The sequence below is a fragment of the Rattus norvegicus genome, chromosome 16, assembly GCF_036323735.1.
Source record: "Rattus norvegicus strain BN/NHsdMcwi chromosome 16, GRCr8, whole genome shotgun sequence".
NCBI lineage: Eukaryota > Metazoa > Chordata > Mammalia > Rodentia > Muridae > Rattus > Rattus norvegicus.
In genome coordinates, this window is record NC_086034.1 from 83,237,439 (window position 1) to 83,253,670 (window position 16,232).

Genomic DNA, 16,232 nt, shown 5'->3' on the forward strand with positions numbered 1-16,232 from the left:
AGCTTGGTAGTTTTTCCCTCTAAGCTCGGAGAGAGCCGCACCCAAACTCATTACTCATGGTTTTTCTTTACGGTGACTAAGGTCTACAGAGACCGTCTCCTCATTCTTGGGGAAGGAGCTTCATGTGAGAGTGTTTTAAAAGGCAGTGTCGTCATGTGAAAACTATTCTGCTGGGCTATGAAGTAATGAGACCATGCTACAGAGCACCCGGCCCACTCACTGTGCGGTGGCACAGCCACCTGGAGTGGCAGTAGTCCAGGGTCCCCCCAAGGTCCTCGGTCAGCTGTGACTTGTCAATGTAGCCATGTAGTTCTGGCACTGAGCTTAGCATCATGACCTGTGAGAGAGGAGGGCATCATCAGGCACCTTCCCTGGACTCCACAGTGGCTCTGGCTTCTGACTCGATTGGGCCAGCTCCGCCCTCTGCTTGATGGGCCCCATGCAAGCCTCTTATTCGAATGGTTCCTTGGCTTCCTCATCTTTACAATGGGCATATTCTGACAGATCTCACTGGATATGACCAACTGCTGCATAAAGTGGCTGGCCTGTCGCAGAAATCCAGGAGTGCCAATACCGTCTCTGGCAAGGAGCATGGTGTGCCGAGGGAATAGAGCCTTGTTTCCTAAGAAACCAGTTTCTGCTGGCTCCGGATGAGAAAGTCACAAACATCATTTTAGGCACTGGTGAGAATCAATTTAGCAGTGGAGTCAGGCTCTCATCTCATCAGAGTGACAATCCTGAAGGGGCCTACTTTGTGGGGTGGCGGCAGCCAGCCAAGCTCTTTCTGAGGCCGTCCACCATGATGAAAATATAGACTCTGCTTCATAAGCTGTCAGGCGGAGGTCACAGAATAGACTTCCAAGCTCAGTGTGGATGTTATCTGACACCATGACATCTATTATTAACACTGAGTCAGTTTAGAGTGGGGGCTCGCTACCGGGGTGTCTAGAGACAGCCTGGGTTGTTACAATAGAGAAAATGCTCTGGTGCCTTCTGGGCAGAAGTCAGGGTTGCTGGGAACCAGGGTTCCCAGCCAGGAGCCGTTCATGCACAGGGCTGAGAAGCAGTAGAGATGCTAGGTCCCCACTGAAGCATGACTGACAGATAAAAGTGTCCAGTCCTCAGTTTGAGCTAGAAAACAAGGGTTCTCCCAGGGCTGCTCCATTTTCTCTTGGTTCTTCTAATAAATTTATCCACACGCTGCCAAACAACCTTGGCTCATGGCCAGTAAGCTGAAGATTGGGTAACTCAAGGAAGCCTCTTAACTGTAGAATGTGTGTGTGTGTGTGTGTGTGTGTGTGTGTGTGTGTGTGATGTACATTTTCCATCATAACAGAGAAGGCGAGGAACCCAGGAATGCTTCTAAAGAGCTCTCCTGCCGTGAAGTCAGTACAATGGAAAAGGTATCAGACACCTTCTAAAAGTGAAGTCCTTTGATAATGCTAGAAGTTACGTAAGATTGGTCTGTGAGCTTGCGGGTGCTGGAACGGCTTCTGTCAACCTGGTTTGGACACCTATGAACACAATGCTCTGAAACAGTTACAGAGGAGGCCGTACACTACCACAGACGCCTCGACCGTATTTGCCCATCGTGTTCAGAGCTGAGGAAAACTGTTGTTAGAGTGGCTTGCTGAAGGTGGAGAAGGGCCAGACATGCTGATGTCATCTGATCAGAAGAGGAAAGAGTGTCACTGCAGCAATATGGGGCTCAGAGGTAAGAGCTAAGGACGTGTCTCCCATATCTAGTTTTGGGATCAGGACTTGACCTATCTAGCTAGGTGAGCTCTTGCCGTGGGTGGTTCTGCCCCTAACTGGGTCTAAGAAATGGGCTGTCTAGAAAGAAATGCCCCAAGGCATGGGGTACAGTATCTTCTGATCTCGGGGGGTGGGGGGATGCAGTTATTCTCAGAGCTACCATTTATGACTCTTAGAGAGTCACCGTCACCCCCTGAGGCCTTGGGCCATGCCGAACATTCCTCACCAGCCATCACTCTGATTCTTGAGGACAACTGCTATGGAGGCAGAGCAGAGTGGGAAGTGAACCCAGGCTCCATTGTTCTGTTTTGAAGGGCTCTAGCCTGTTTGGGGCAATGGACAGAGAGCAGCCAGGAGAGGCAGGCAGAGCCTTTAGACAGTTGGGACAGAGAGGGCATCTGCCACTGAAGACTGAGACACAGTGGACAGCACTGTGGACAGCAACGAGCTCAAATTCTCGTTCCCAAAACACCTGGGTGGCACTGGGGAGCCCCACAGCCTGGCAATGGCCCGTGTCAGCCTGTGCAGCTCCTGGGTGCTGCATGGGGCGTAGCCAGGACTCACAGGCCGTGAGGTGTGTGCTTGCAGGAAGTTTGCATCGAGTCCTGGATTTTGGGGGAGGAGAGGACCATTAGGGTCCTTTCTCAGTAAGCGATGGGAAGGGGCTGACCCATGCTGGTGGGAGACATGGAGAGAAGGGAGGGACTTCCCTGCTGGGCTCCCCTGGCTGAGGCCCAGTGTATGTCAGGCTGGCATCTAAGGCTCCCTCCATGGCCTCGGGACACACCCACGTCCTCCACCGGCCCCCTGTGTCTGAGACGTTTGGGCTGGCGTAGGCTTTGATGGAGTTTTCTCCTGGGACCCACCCGAGGCTGTGGCCTTGGACGTATGGGTCACTAGCTTGGGCGGGGCAGGGCTCAAGGGAAGGGAAGCCACTGCGCTTCCACTGCCAGAACTCAGGGGGAGTGCCGCTTCCGACCGACCGAATCTCTGGGGCTTTATTTACTGCCGGCGTGGAGGTCACTTGGTGAGAGTTTACCGCGCAGGCGCCAAGAGTGTACTTAGCGCCCTCTGCTGACACAGCTCAGGCCGGCACTCACCGGTACTTTCATCTTAAACTCATCTCTGTTGAACTTGAAGGCTATGTCCGAGAGAGTCCTCTGGAAGAAGCCCGTGGGTCGGAGAACGAGGACGAGCTGCAGGTTGGCTGGGAATGATGCCTGCAAGACAGAGGAAGGGGCTGGAGCGTTCGCCACCAGGCCGTGCCACTGGCCGCCGCTGCAGCCGAAGGTGGGCGTCTGCACTGATGCTGCTTAAAAAGCAAAAGCTGAGAGCATGTTATACTGTTAGGGGGTCGATGGTGATCTTCTGCTCCCAGTGTGGAGTCCTAAATCCCAGTACTCGGAATGGACGCATTCAGAGCAAGGGGCTTCCCGTAGTTCAGGCACCCAAATCGCAGACTTCTAGTCTAGGGGATACATTTCTGTTGTTCAAGCCACCCTATTTATGGCACCTTGTCACTTCAGCCACAGGGCACTAATGCACTCGTAAAAATAAAAACGAAGCAAGATATATTTGTGTGACACCAAAACCAAGATCTCTCTAAGCTCCCCAGCATGCACTTGCATATGCGCACCCTTGAATACTTAATTCCAATGTTTGCTTACTCCTTGCCTCTTGCAAGGTGCTTGACCTTGGATAAGTCAGTGCTTCCGTTTTCCCATCTGCAGCGTGGGGAATGAAGCTGATGCTTGCCTCAATAATGATTATGGGTGAGGGAGCGGGTCCAGCTCGTGTGGTCCTAGACACAGATGTCACATCTCCACAGCTGACCTCCATCCAGGAGGAGTGTGTATCAGTGCCCACTGCTTGCAGCTGGCTGCACATTTAGACAAGTGGACACTGGCCTTGTCCTGAAAGAAAGCGTTCTTCTGTTGAACTCCGTGCCCTTGACTCTCCCAGGGCCTTAGACACGGTGATGCTCACTACTATCTCACACTTTTCAGTCATAGGTGTAATGAGAAATAGGGGCCTGGTCAGGGCTCTTTCTGAGGGATGTGGAAGCAGGATGCTGGGAACGACTGAGGTACTGTTGCAGACAGCACCCTTCGACTCATATTCGTCCCCCGTGACCTGGCTTCCCCCTGTCCTGTCCTGGTGAGGATGCTAGAGCATGCCTCTATCCACAGCCTTCCTACATTCTGCAAGCTCTTGCCCACTGCTCCCTCAGGAGGGAGCTATGAATAGGCAATGCCAGTTATCAGACTTTGTCCCTGATGCCTTGGGAGGATGAATACTCAGAACAAGGACAGAGCACAGCCCTGCAAAGGCAGAAGCCAGTGAGGGCAGCTTCTCTCTGGGCAATTTAGCACAAGGGCTGTTAGTTTTGCCCTCCCTGTGAAATCGGACACCACTATTTGAGAAGCCTCTGTTGGGGTGGGCAGCTTTTGAGGTGACAATGAGTTACCCAGCTCTAAACTACAATTAGCTTTGTCACCCAGAGCCACACCTCCCGGAAGACTGGCTCTGTGGAATGGGGTAATGCCTGAGCCCTTGAAAGGCAAGCAGCTCCTCCATTCCTACCAGGTACAAGACTCCCTGGGGCGAGGTGCCCTCCACTGTCGGAGGCACCCTCCAGGCCCACTTACAGGGCTGTCTCTTCCTTTTACCTGCGTTAGTTTCTGTAAGCGACTGGATCTCCATATTAAGTAACTGTATAGGAATTAAGGTGGACGTAAACCATGCTGGGGGGCTGCACGTGGACGAGCATCAGCCGCTATTGTTACACGAACAGCAGCAGAGAAATTATCCTCTGCTTTAGACTTTGTGTTCAAAGCTGGAAAAGTCTAAAACAAAACCCTCATTTCTAAGACACAGATGTAGACAGATGAGAATTTGATATCAGTGTTTTGTGAAATACTCAGTAATTTTGCACTGTAAAATGGCAGTAGGTTTCTAGCTGACGTAAAGTTTCACTCATTTTCTGAGTGGCACATGAGGTGAGGTCCAGGTCTTCCTCAAGGCCCAGAGTTCTGTGTGCCCAGCCTGTGTCCTGTGCTATGTAAAGCAGCTGACACCGGCCAACCGCTCTTGTCTGGTAGCATCCAGCAAACAAAAGCTAATACGAAAATGCCATTTGTTACCTCAGTGTTAGCCGGCCAGAAAAACCTGGGTCTGAGTCTAAGGTGAGGGCCTCCTGAGAGGCTAAATGCCGACCGTGGAGCCTCTGATGAGGGTTTCAGACACCAGCCACAGTGCATGCATGAGACCAGTATTAATAAATCACAAGGTCTCTGGGGACCGAGATCTCAGGGTGGATCTGTGCTACCTCCTAGGTGTGCTCCTCACAGACAACACAGAACACATCCTCACAGACTTGACATCAGTTAGACTCGGAAAAACAAACACATGTGGGTCCAATAACACAAGTGTGAGAGACATTGCGTTGGCAGCTGTTAGGAAAATGGGACAATAGGCTTCTGTCAGGAAGCAGCTGCCATCCTTGTCCTCACCCACCTCAAGCAGGTGCTTGCCTGCTCTTTCTGCTCTGCAGGAGCTCCAGCTGGCTCTTGTCACATCTCCTCTATGGGGTGCAAGGTGGCTACAAAGCCCACTCTGGGAGAGGGAAGGCATTTTACTAATGTACTCTTCTGGTCAGTTTATAACCTCTCTTTCTTAAAGGAGTGATGGAGTCCACATTTGCCCTCCAGGCAGAGAGGAAACAGTCACCTGATCATTGTTGGGTAGGCATAGCTGCAAAGATGTGGAAACTAGGAGGTGCAGATGGGGACACAGCACCACCTGCCACAAGGCCACATGGGCAGACACTCATGAAATAACACCTGGTATCCTCTCAGCTTTCACAGGAGTCCAAGGATCCCTGGGGCTGCAAACCCAGGAGGGCGAGTATTGAGGAACAGGCTGCTGGTTATCCCCAAAGCATCGCCACAGACGACATGCTCGTTACAAACAGAAGAGCCATCCTCCAGTGGAGAAGCCCAGGGATTGGACCTGATTGGACACATGGGTGCCCAGCACCCACTGTGGAGGCTCTGCTGTGGTGCCTAGCAAAGCTAGAGGAAGGAAACCAAACCAAGGGTTTCCCAAAGCTCCAGGCTTCTGGCCTTCACAGGTATCAGTGTCACAAGACCTAAAGTGAAAACTACGTGGACCAAGGAGACGGCACAACTGGCCTCTCTCTTCACTTGTCACAGCCCCTGGATTTTAGCAGAAGATATAAAAAGCCTTCCTGGGAGGAAAGACTGTTTCTTTCCACAGTGTATCTTTAGGTTTACAGACAATTATTCCTGGCATAATCGTACCAGTATTAACATCACGTTGCCACTGCGGGTCCTGGTTTTACAACAGCTTTATTTTCTGTGGATTCATAGCTAAGAATTGGAGGAAAACCTCCCACAACGGTGTAGCCAGTTGTCAAACGGGCTCAGCAGGCAGTGTGTGCGTGTATGTGCAGGTGAGTTACTGTGTGTGTGTGTGTGTGTGTGTGTGTGTGTGTGTGACATTCCTATATGCCGTATGTGCCTTTGTGCATGTGTGCTTAGGTACATCCGTGTACATATGTACATGCATGTGTGGGGCTGTGTATCCAGACACATACCTATGTGTGCAAGTGTAGCCACATATGAGTGTATGTGCACATGTGTAAGTGTCCATGAACCTATGTGTGTGCACATACAACTTTGCATTAGCCCGTGTGCTTTCTAGTGCACATGTATGTGTTCACATGTCTGTATGCTTGTGTCTTTCTGTGTATGTGTGCCTCTGTGTATATGCATGCAGTGCATGTCCACCACCTGTATATGTATATGGGTACATACATGATGTATACTCCACACTCGTCTGTATGTGCCTGCTTCTGTGTATGCATGTGACTATATCTGTGCATGTATGAGTGAGCAAGATTCTCTCTGTGTGTGTTTCTGTGTGGGAAAGCGTACAAGTATGGCTGTGTGTTTCTCTGCGCACATATCTCTGTGCACACACACGTGTGTGTATGTGTTTGTGTATGCACTGACATATGGACACATGGGAAAAGTGTCACGGCAAGAACACATGCTATTCCCTTTATTAACAAATTTTCAGTAAGCTTGAAATATTTTAAAATAAAGAACTGGAGGAAAAGGTGCTGCATTGGTACGAACTCTGTTTTACTTGTAGCCCGTCACCCCTCGCTTGCAGGGTCCTGGTCTCTGTGAGCGGGTGTGGTCCTCTGTCATGTCCTTCCCTGCTGAGTGTCTGTCTTGCTTTAAAGTGATGGAGCCTCTCAGCCAGAACAAACCTTTCTCCTAAACTGCTTCAGTATTTGTCAAAAGAAAGCTATGGACCAGATCCGGTGGGAAGGAGTGGGCAGTGGGAGGTACACATAAGAACTCCCCCCCCAGTACTAAGACTGGCAAACACCATTAAGAAAACAAATGTTAATAAATAGGAAAGCTGACCGTCGGATGGAGGGCAAGTGTTTAAACAGACACCCTTCAGGTTGCGCCCACTTTCCTCTAGAACATTCTGTACAGAGCACCCCTGCCCAGTTGGGACCTCACTGTAGGAAGAGCTCAGACTCCTGTGATGGGAGGCCGAGGCTTGCCCTCCAGAGCCATCCTGATGTCTTGGCAGGTGAAACTGGAGCACTCACAGGAGCAGCGAGGGTCTAGGTGATGTTCATCAGCCACTGGCCCCAGCCTCCCACACAGTCTCACACTGCTCATCTGACCAGCGTGGGGTGCACACACCTCCACATGAAGCTTGGCTGCCTACTAGGAGTGCTGGGTGCCGAGTGATCCCCCCCACCCATGTTGTCTCCCTACCTGTCGTCTCTCTACCTTCTGGTCACTCTGTACTCAGTAAGAGAGTTAACCATATGACCCTCTCTCTCAGAGGTCTGCCACTGCCCAACTTCTGGGTTCACTTATTGTCCTCCCTCGCTGGCCTACACTTTGGTACAGTGCCCCAGAGGAAATCCATAGTATGCCCTGCCCACCTCTCAGACACCTCTGCCTGGAAGTCCTCCAGTGCTGCCTCCCACTCTACCTCCATGACTCTCCTGACCTCTGGTGGCCACTTGATCTTGCAGCCCCAGTGACTGGAGCAGGACAGGAATCAGGCAATGCTTCCCGCAGCAACTGTGACAGATGGCTGGATGACTGGCAAACCCAGGTCCCTCAGACACAAGTTCTGTGTTGTTCTGCACAGACTACATCGGTCCCAGAGCAGAGTTCTACCTTTGGGCAGACTGGGCAATGCTTTAGATTTCATTCTCCTGGGGCTGAGGAGGTAGCTCAGTTAGAAAATTATTTGCTTTGTATCTGTATCTGTAGGGGAGTTCAATTCTCTCAGAACCCACATAGAAAAAAGAGGCGTGGCAGTGCACGGTATATGACAGCATCACCTGCAACCCCAGTACTAGGGAGGTGGAAACAAGAAGGGACTTGCTGGCTGGCCAGTCTACCTAGATCAGAGCCTCAGGTTCAGCCGGAGACCTTGTCTCAAAGAATAAGGAAGAAAGTAATTGAAGAAGGTACTTGACCTTGAACTCACATATACAAACACACACATACATACTACATACGCTCTCACATGTTCACACACATACATGTCTCACATACATGTACACACATACATACTACATACTCTCTTACATACATGTTCACACACATACATGTCTCACACACATGTACACACACACACACACACACACACACACACACACACACACACAATTTCCTTAAGTGAAAGGTGCCAGAGCATAGATTTAGTTTGGACTAGGCCACCTATGAGGATAGGCATGTGCATTCTATAATACATCCTCAAATGTTAGCACACCCTTGAGACAAACAGACAGAAACATACAGAGCATAGCAAGGAGGGGGATGCTGACAGCTCCTAGAAGTGTTCCCTCAGGTGCTTTATTTCTCCATGAGAATGGCTACTCAGAACTTTGGGCCAACTACTTGGCAGTGAGGAGGTGCCTGGAGTCTCAGCTTTGGGATGGACCATCTCTGTCTTTGCACATTGATGGTGACCAGGAACCGAGAGCATTAACATGCATGTTCAGAGATGAACGCGCACTTTTCTCCTGATGGAGGCACTGGTATTTTAGGGAGACTGGATCGTTGGTTCCTCCAGTTTCTTATTTTTCTGGTTCAAAGGAAAGCTGAAGGCATCAAAAAGGAAAAAAGACCACCGCAAAGCAAGGAACGCCAACCCACGAGGCTGCACAGACGGTGGCTAAGAATAGCAGTCATCCCCAAGGCTTACATAAGTGCGGCTCAGCAGGAACCCTGGCAGCAGGAGGCAGAAACCCCCGGGCCTCCTTGCTTTGGTGGCACTCTGAGAGGGCCTGTTTGGAAAGCCTCCTGGAGACCTGGCCTGAAGCAGGCATTTCCCTGAGATTACCTAGACTCAAAACCCAGTGCTTGTGGAGCCCCTAGTTTGGGTGCTGTGCCCACAGTAGGCTGCTTCTGGACACCCTGTAAAGGTAGAATCCTGGAGGAAGCATCCTGGTCTGCTCCACAGCTGTGTGCTGTGTCGGTAGGACCTGGGTGGTCTTCCCATTTCCAGGCCCCACGGTGCCCTCACTGTGCTTCCTTGCCAGGAGACCCTCAGAGTCTCAGAAGGAGGACAGTTGATCCCCTTGACTGGAGTCTTATTTCTTAGTGTGCCATCCTTCTCTGGGGCTCAGCTAGTGAGGCTGAGACTGCTTCCCTCATCGCAAGAATAACTAAGACTTTCCCCCTCCTCCTGGAGACACGCTCAGTCCTCACTTCCTCCCGCCTGTCCCTTGCCCTCTGTGTCGTACTCTCTCACACATGCAGTCCTTCCAGAGAGCCTTGACAGGGCTTCTAGCTACACGGGAAGGCAGACTCAGTCCTAGAACAGCAGCAAATTGCCTTGTAGATCTGTCCCCACTCTGGGGGTCTCAGCAGCTTCCTGCATGTTGCTGTGACCACGAGGGAGGGACCCTGTGGCAATGCTCTCCCTGCACTGCACACCCCGCCCGGCCTTGCACGCAGATCACTCTTTTCTTTATTTTCCCAGCCTGCCCCAGGCCTGGCCTAGAGTACTTGCTTAGACCAACTGCTGGGTTTGTGTTAAGACCATTGGTCATTTCTTATAGCAAGAAAACATTGCAGATCCAAGCGAATTCACGACGGTTTCGCTGGAATAAATGGTAGCTCCTGCTACTTCCTAGCTCTGGCAAATGCTAAGAGTCACAGGGAAACACCTCCTGTTTTACACTGTCCGAATCGATGCAATTTAGGCGTGGTGGTGTGCGCCTACAGCTCCAGTGTTTGGGACGCTGAGGCAGGAGGGTCAAGAGCCCTGACCAGGTTCAACTCAGAAGCAACAACAACAGAGAACACAAGGGGCCATGTAAACATTCAGTCAGATTCTTCCCTTACGGCCACTGTGTTCACAAAGTGGTTTTAAAGACCAGCCAGCTTGCTTCAGAAACCCACTTAGAAACCTCGTTCTAATAAGTTCTACATTCACACTTGACAAGAGCAGCCCAGCATGCACTGGAGTGCGCAAGGCAGCAAAGCCTCCTGTGGGCCAGGTTCACTGCTTCAGTCTTAAACTAGAATGTCTGTGTTTCCTGGGAAAATACTTTGTATTTGGAAACACATCTTCTAACCTGGGAATGACTTACTAAAGAAAACATAGACATCTCAGAGGGTGAAGGACCCACGTTAGAAGGGAAAAAGTGAACTCCCACAAGTTGTCCGCTGACCTCTACACACATGCCACACCACATGAGCTCCCCTAAAAATAAGTAAGTGTAATTTAAAAAGTATACACGCATGCTACACACACACACACACACACACACACACACACACACACACACACAGAGGTGCGCGCACACACGCACATTCACACTGTGATTGTCTCTCCAGACATATGACCAGGTGGGTACATAGATCTCTGTGCAAAGAATCATGTTCATGCTGACCCCATGCAGCTGTGCTTGGTGAAGACAGACGCAAACAGGAGCTGTGGAGAAGGGAGCCTAGGCTCTGAGTAGGTGTGAGCAAAAGTGGGTGAAGGAGGAGAGGCTGCCTTGATGGCTGCTGGGTAGTGACAGTGGGACACATGTCTGTCCACAGTTGATGGGACATCAGAAGCACCTTCCAGACCCTGGGGCCAAGACAGAACTGTGCAATGGCCCTGTGTCTTGTGAGACCCCTCCCTCCAACCCCCCGGGTATTCTTATTATTCCACATCAGTGGTGACAGGAAGGTTACTTGAGAGTGGAGGCAGGGGGATGGGAACCTGCTCATTTCTGGGCACTCCTGCAGAATGGCCTGGGGTGGCTACAGGATGTGCTCTACGAGGGACAGGTTTGCACCCAGACCATGGGCAGTGAGGACCACAGTAAACAGAGTCTTTCATTTTTCTTAAAGAGGATGGGTTTCTTACAGCACCTAACCTTCAGCATAGCAGCCCTGTGGTGGTGGTGGTGGTGGTGGTGGTGGATGACCACCCAAGGTCAACAATGAATGCCTGGCTCAGAGCAGGTCAGAAGAACTCGACACCCTGGGATCAGCTGCCCAGAGACCTTGGGAGCAGCTGAACAATCCCAGCCCAGAGCCATGGTGCTAGTGGACAACCAAGCTTTTGGGCCCTTCATGAAGCTACGGATGACAGGTGGGGACAGCAAGCGTGGGTGAACTCGTCTTGGGAGAAGCAGCCCATATCGAGTCTGTAGGTGGGTGGAACAGCTGCTGAAACAGGATTTCTGCTGCCTCAGTCTTACTGTTCTGAAATAGTAACTGCAGGCTGAATCCACCAGCAAGGCCTGCACCGTTGTGGGTGCAGGTGCTGCAGATGGCCCCTGGAACTGAGGGTCTCTGCATGCTACGCGGGAGGGCTAGGAACGAGGGTCGACAATCTCAGGACTAAAGTGAAACAGCCCAGCCTGGAAAGCAGAGAGTCACTTAGGAACAGTGATTGGATTCAATATCCAACTTCTAGCCTGAAGTCCGGTGCTCAGAACTGTCTCTGCTCAAAACTTCCAAACTGTTACTACTGAGAGGATCACAACAGAGCCCTGAGAGTGACCACCTGGGAGAAAAACATGCCTACGATTCAGGAGGCCCCTTGGGCCCCACCTTCCCTCGACCTAGGAAGTGTGCAGAGCTGGGAGGTTCTCACAGCTATTCGAGAGGTACTTACGGCTATTCGCAGGACTGACGCCTTCACAGAAGTCCATTTGTCCTGTCTTCGGTCTATGACCAAGATGAACCCGATGCCAGCATCTTGCAAACTGAAACAAGGAGAAACACTTGGAGTCAGCATGTGCTGGCAGCAAACCTGGCTTCCACGGGCGCCAGGGACCGACCCCACTGTCTCGTGCCATCTCCACACTACGTGCCACAGTGCATGCCCGAGAGAGGCCTCAGCAGACCCGGCTTCCGAGGGCCCCGAGGCCCCACCCTGTAATCCCCAAGACTTTCTTCTGTGTAAAGGAGAGCAGATACTTTCACTGTGTTGTTTGTTCCTTGCCATCGATCCACAGATCAGCAGAAGCCCCTCCTCCTGGAACACGCTGACATTCTACTGCACTGCAAGGGCCCAGCCTCTTCTTTTGGTGCACGGGCAGCTGATCGAACCTTCAGAGCGAGCCTCAGGACCCCCACGTCACGTTAGTCCAAGCATCTGAGGTCCCGTGTTCATCCACATTAAAAAATGGCTCCTGATGACATCACAATTTTGGGTGAAAATCTCCAAGGCATGTGAAGGCTCCCTGGGGTGTGTGGGGTGTGAGGCGGGAGCTTTCGCCCTCCGCAGCAGTAACATCTGTGGTGAAGGCAGGGCGGCATCGTGTAGCTGGTAGCATGCCCTCAGTCTGTCAGCTCAGCCTGGTGGCAGAAGCCTGAGTCAGGGTGGAAGTGGGAGGTCTGCTCCTCTTGGGTAATTTCACATCCAAGCCAATTGTGCGATGCCAGCAGCCCCTGCTGCCAGCCAATCCTCAGCAAAGAGGAAAGAGACAGGCTGCTGAGGCACCCGCTCTGAATGCCTGATTTCCGAATCTATGAACGATTCTCAGCAAGCCATTTCTGTACTTAAGTGAAAGTCAGGATTCTACAGCGCACTATAAATTATGCAGTCGGCAAAGACGCTTGCCGCATCTCCATTAATAGAGCATTCTGAGTCCTGGGAAGACCTGTGATGGTGGCACACAAAGCACACACCGGTGTGCTGTGGGCCATCCAACACACAGGGGGATGTAGAGCTCCACATGTTCAGTGACATGCATTACACTCCTGGGGACATGTCCATGTACAAGTACGTTTTCTCTCACACAGCCTTCTGCTGCTGCTGGCTCAGCAGAACCGCAAACCCGTTCGCCTGCCCAGCTGGTCCCACTGGACTAGTAGTGTCTGAAGAAGCAGAAACAGAATAGATCCCCCGCTCTGGCCTGAGCAATGTGCACACCTTACATCCTGAGGTAGTACAGGGTCTGAGCCTTCTAAGCGGCCCTACATGGGGCTGCACTGAATTTGCCGTGGTGCTTAATGGTTTGTGGGTGACTCCAACTATTCTGGCCTGGCCTAGACCATGTGGTGGCTAGATGGAGTGCAGACCCCTGACAGATTCCTCAGAGATGGGCCACCAACCATCCCTCAAGGTTGCAGACCATTTTCTCATGATGCATGAGATTTATGTACCAAAGTCCTAAGGCCATAGGACAGCTGTACTAATCGGAACCAACCTGCTGTCTCCCTCCTAACCTTCAGGAGTGCCCCAGGTCTGCCTCTGTAGCTCTGGGTAAGTCATCTATGGCTGGCCTTCCTAGAGTGAGGAAGAAGATGAAGGCTCAGGATGATGGGTACATGCTACCATCATCCCAAACCAGTGGGTTAAGGAACACCCACAAAGGGCCAACCTACAGGGCTTCCTAATAGCAGCTACCAACCAAGGGGAGATACTGCTCTTCTGTGATCCACTGTGACCACCTCCAGTTCTTTTTCTGCAAACTTGGAAATAGCAACAGTATCCACCTGGTGGGGTTGCTGTGACCTATGTGCAAATCCAGTAAAACTGGAGATCTATGGCTGGGGTGATCCTTCCACAGGGCAGCACTGCCTGACTCAGTCTCCCACACCCCCCTTTCCTGGAGCAATTTCTATTATGGAGACATCACAGCCTCTTTCTCCAACCATGGAATCACTTCATGAATGAGCTAGAGAGTCAGCTAGTAGGTAAACTTGCTTGCCATGCAGTATGAAGGCCTGTGGTTGGATTCTAAGCACCACATAAGGAAAAAGCTAAAACGGTCGTCAGTGTACACTTGTGAGCTTAGAACTGGGAAGGCTGAGGTGGGGGAATCCCTGGGTTGCACTAGTCAGCCAGCTGGGCCAAACCAGGGAGTTCTAGATTTGGGGAGAGACCCTGACCCAAAACTAAGGTGGAGCATGATTGGGGAAGTCACCAGATCTTGTCCTTTGACCTTCACATGCACATACATGTGCATTTGCACTGTACATACATGAACATGCGCACATGTTCCATAATTCACATACACCTATAAAGATACCCCTTCACAATTCCACAACAGGCCCTAGACCTGAGACTCTAGCAAGTTCCTGGAGCCAGAATATTCTCTTCAGGGAAACAAATTTTCACATGTCCCCCAGGGTCCTTGAGCCCACCCCCCACCCCCCTGGCTAATTCAGAAGCCTGAGAGCCTACATACAGCTTGACATTTCCTGGGTACATCTGTGCAAATGCTGGGGAAAATGCAGACACTTGTTGTTGGTCATACACAGGCACCACATATTCCTCACCCTCCATCCGTGAAGCTCTGTCCCCCACATCCAGTGCCATGGGCACGGCCTTCACTCACTCATATTTAATGTTGCACAAGTCCATTTGAGTGAAAAAACATTATGACACATGAAACACGTTCTTACTGTTTCTGTTGATGTAATGAAACACTATGACCAAAAGCAACTTGGGAAGAAAAGAGTTTATTCTGGCTTACACTTCCTACTGTTCATCAGTGAAGGAAGTCATATAGGAACCCAAGCAGGGGAGGGACCTGGAAGCAGGAGTTGATGCAGAGGCCATGGAGGGGTGCTGCTTATTAGCTTGCTCCTTTTCATTGTAGAACTGGATAAGAGTGGCCACTAATAACCATACAACACAGGCAACGCTAGGCTGTCTTGAAACCTCCTCTGCCAACACTATTAATCCAAAAACTCTTCAATTTAGCCTCAGGCAAGGTTTTTAGACAAGGATAGAGAGCAGACACATTCTTCACCAAAATACCACAAGAAATTGTCTATTAATATTCTTCTCTGAAACATCTTGTACTGAGCCATGATAATCTACATTTTTCTCAATACCACTATCTTCCATGCTCCCACCAGTATGACTCATTAATCTCTTCTCAAAGCATTCAACTGTGATCCTAATCCAAAGTCTCAAAGTCCATATTCTATCAATGAGCACCATGATCAGGCCTGGCACATCGATACCCCACTCCTGGTACCAACTTCTCTCTTAGTCAGTGTTTTATTGCTGTAAAGAGAAACCATGTACTGGCTGGTTTTGTATGTCAACTTGACACAAGCTGGAGTGATCACAGAAAAAGGAGCCTCCCTTGAGGAAATGCCTCCATGAGATCCAGCTACAAAGCAGTTTCTCAATTAGTGATCAAGGGTAGGAGGACTCATTGTGGGTGGTTTCATCCCTAGGCTGGTAGTTCTGGGTTCTATAAGAAATCAAGCTGAGCAAGCCAGGGGAAGCAAGCCAGTAAGCAGCACCCCTACATGGTCTCTGCATCAGCTCCTGCTCCCTGACCTGCTTGAGTTCCAGTCCTGAGTTCTTTTGGTGATGAACAACAATGTGGAAATGTAAGCTGAACAAACCCTTTCCTCCCCAACTTGCTTCTTGGCTATGATGTTTGTGCAGGAATAGAAACCCTGACTAAGACACACTATGACCATAGCAACTCTTATAAAGAAAAACTCTCATAATTGGGGCTGGCTTACACTCTCAGAGGTTTAGTCCATTGTCTCAGCATCACAGGCACTCATGGTGCTGAGAGTTCTATATCTGGATCTACAGGCCACAGGAAGTCAGAGAGACACTAGGCCTGGTTTGAGCTTTTAAAACCTCAAAGCCCTCCCCCATGACACAGTTCATCCCATAAGGCCACAACTTCTAAATCTGTCAAATAGTGCTACTCTCCAATGGCTAAGCATTCAAACCTATGAGCCTATAGGGGCCGTTCTCTTTCAAACTACCACAAGTACAAAGAATTAAACACATACACCAGAGGGATGCTCTAGTGTGTAGGTATAATGCTGTGTGTAGGTATAATGTTTTATTCAAATGCTAATTTCTCTGCCCTCACACCTTGTTTCAATCTGGACACTGCATTGTAATGCTTCTGTCAAGAATCTCTTGTTTCAAGTTTATGTAAACAATGCTCACCGTTTATTCTCTGC

General features: G+C 50.5%; 1 protein-coding gene and 1 long non-coding RNA gene across 20 annotated transcripts in view; one reads left to right on the forward strand and one right to left on the reverse strand.

The window, feature by feature from the left end:
- Nucleotides 1-16,232, reverse strand: part of Mcf2l (MCF.2 cell line derived transforming sequence-like) — a 146,407-nt gene that overhangs the window by 28,162 nt on the left and 102,013 nt on the right. For 18 of the 19 annotated variants that reach the window (XM_039094165.2, XM_039094166.2, XM_063275044.1 and 15 more), the window contains 3 exons: nt 11,950-12,040; nt 2,856-2,975; nt 221-337 (listed from right to left, as the gene is read on the reverse strand). In XM_039094165.2, coding sequence (XP_038950093.1) covers nt 221-337; nt 2,856-2,975; nt 11,950-12,040 — 328 coding nt within the window. Of the gene's footprint in view, nt 1-220; nt 338-2,855; nt 2,976-11,949; nt 12,041-12,254; nt 12,840-16,232 lie in introns of those variants that run through there. The other variant, XM_039094169.2, reaches the window with a different exon arrangement.
- On the forward strand, nt 2,908-6,902 carry LOC134482421 (uncharacterized). The gene is made up of 2 exons (XR_010058501.1): nt 2,908-3,045; nt 5,613-6,902. It is a non-coding gene; the product is annotated as an uncharacterized LOC134482421 (long non-coding RNA).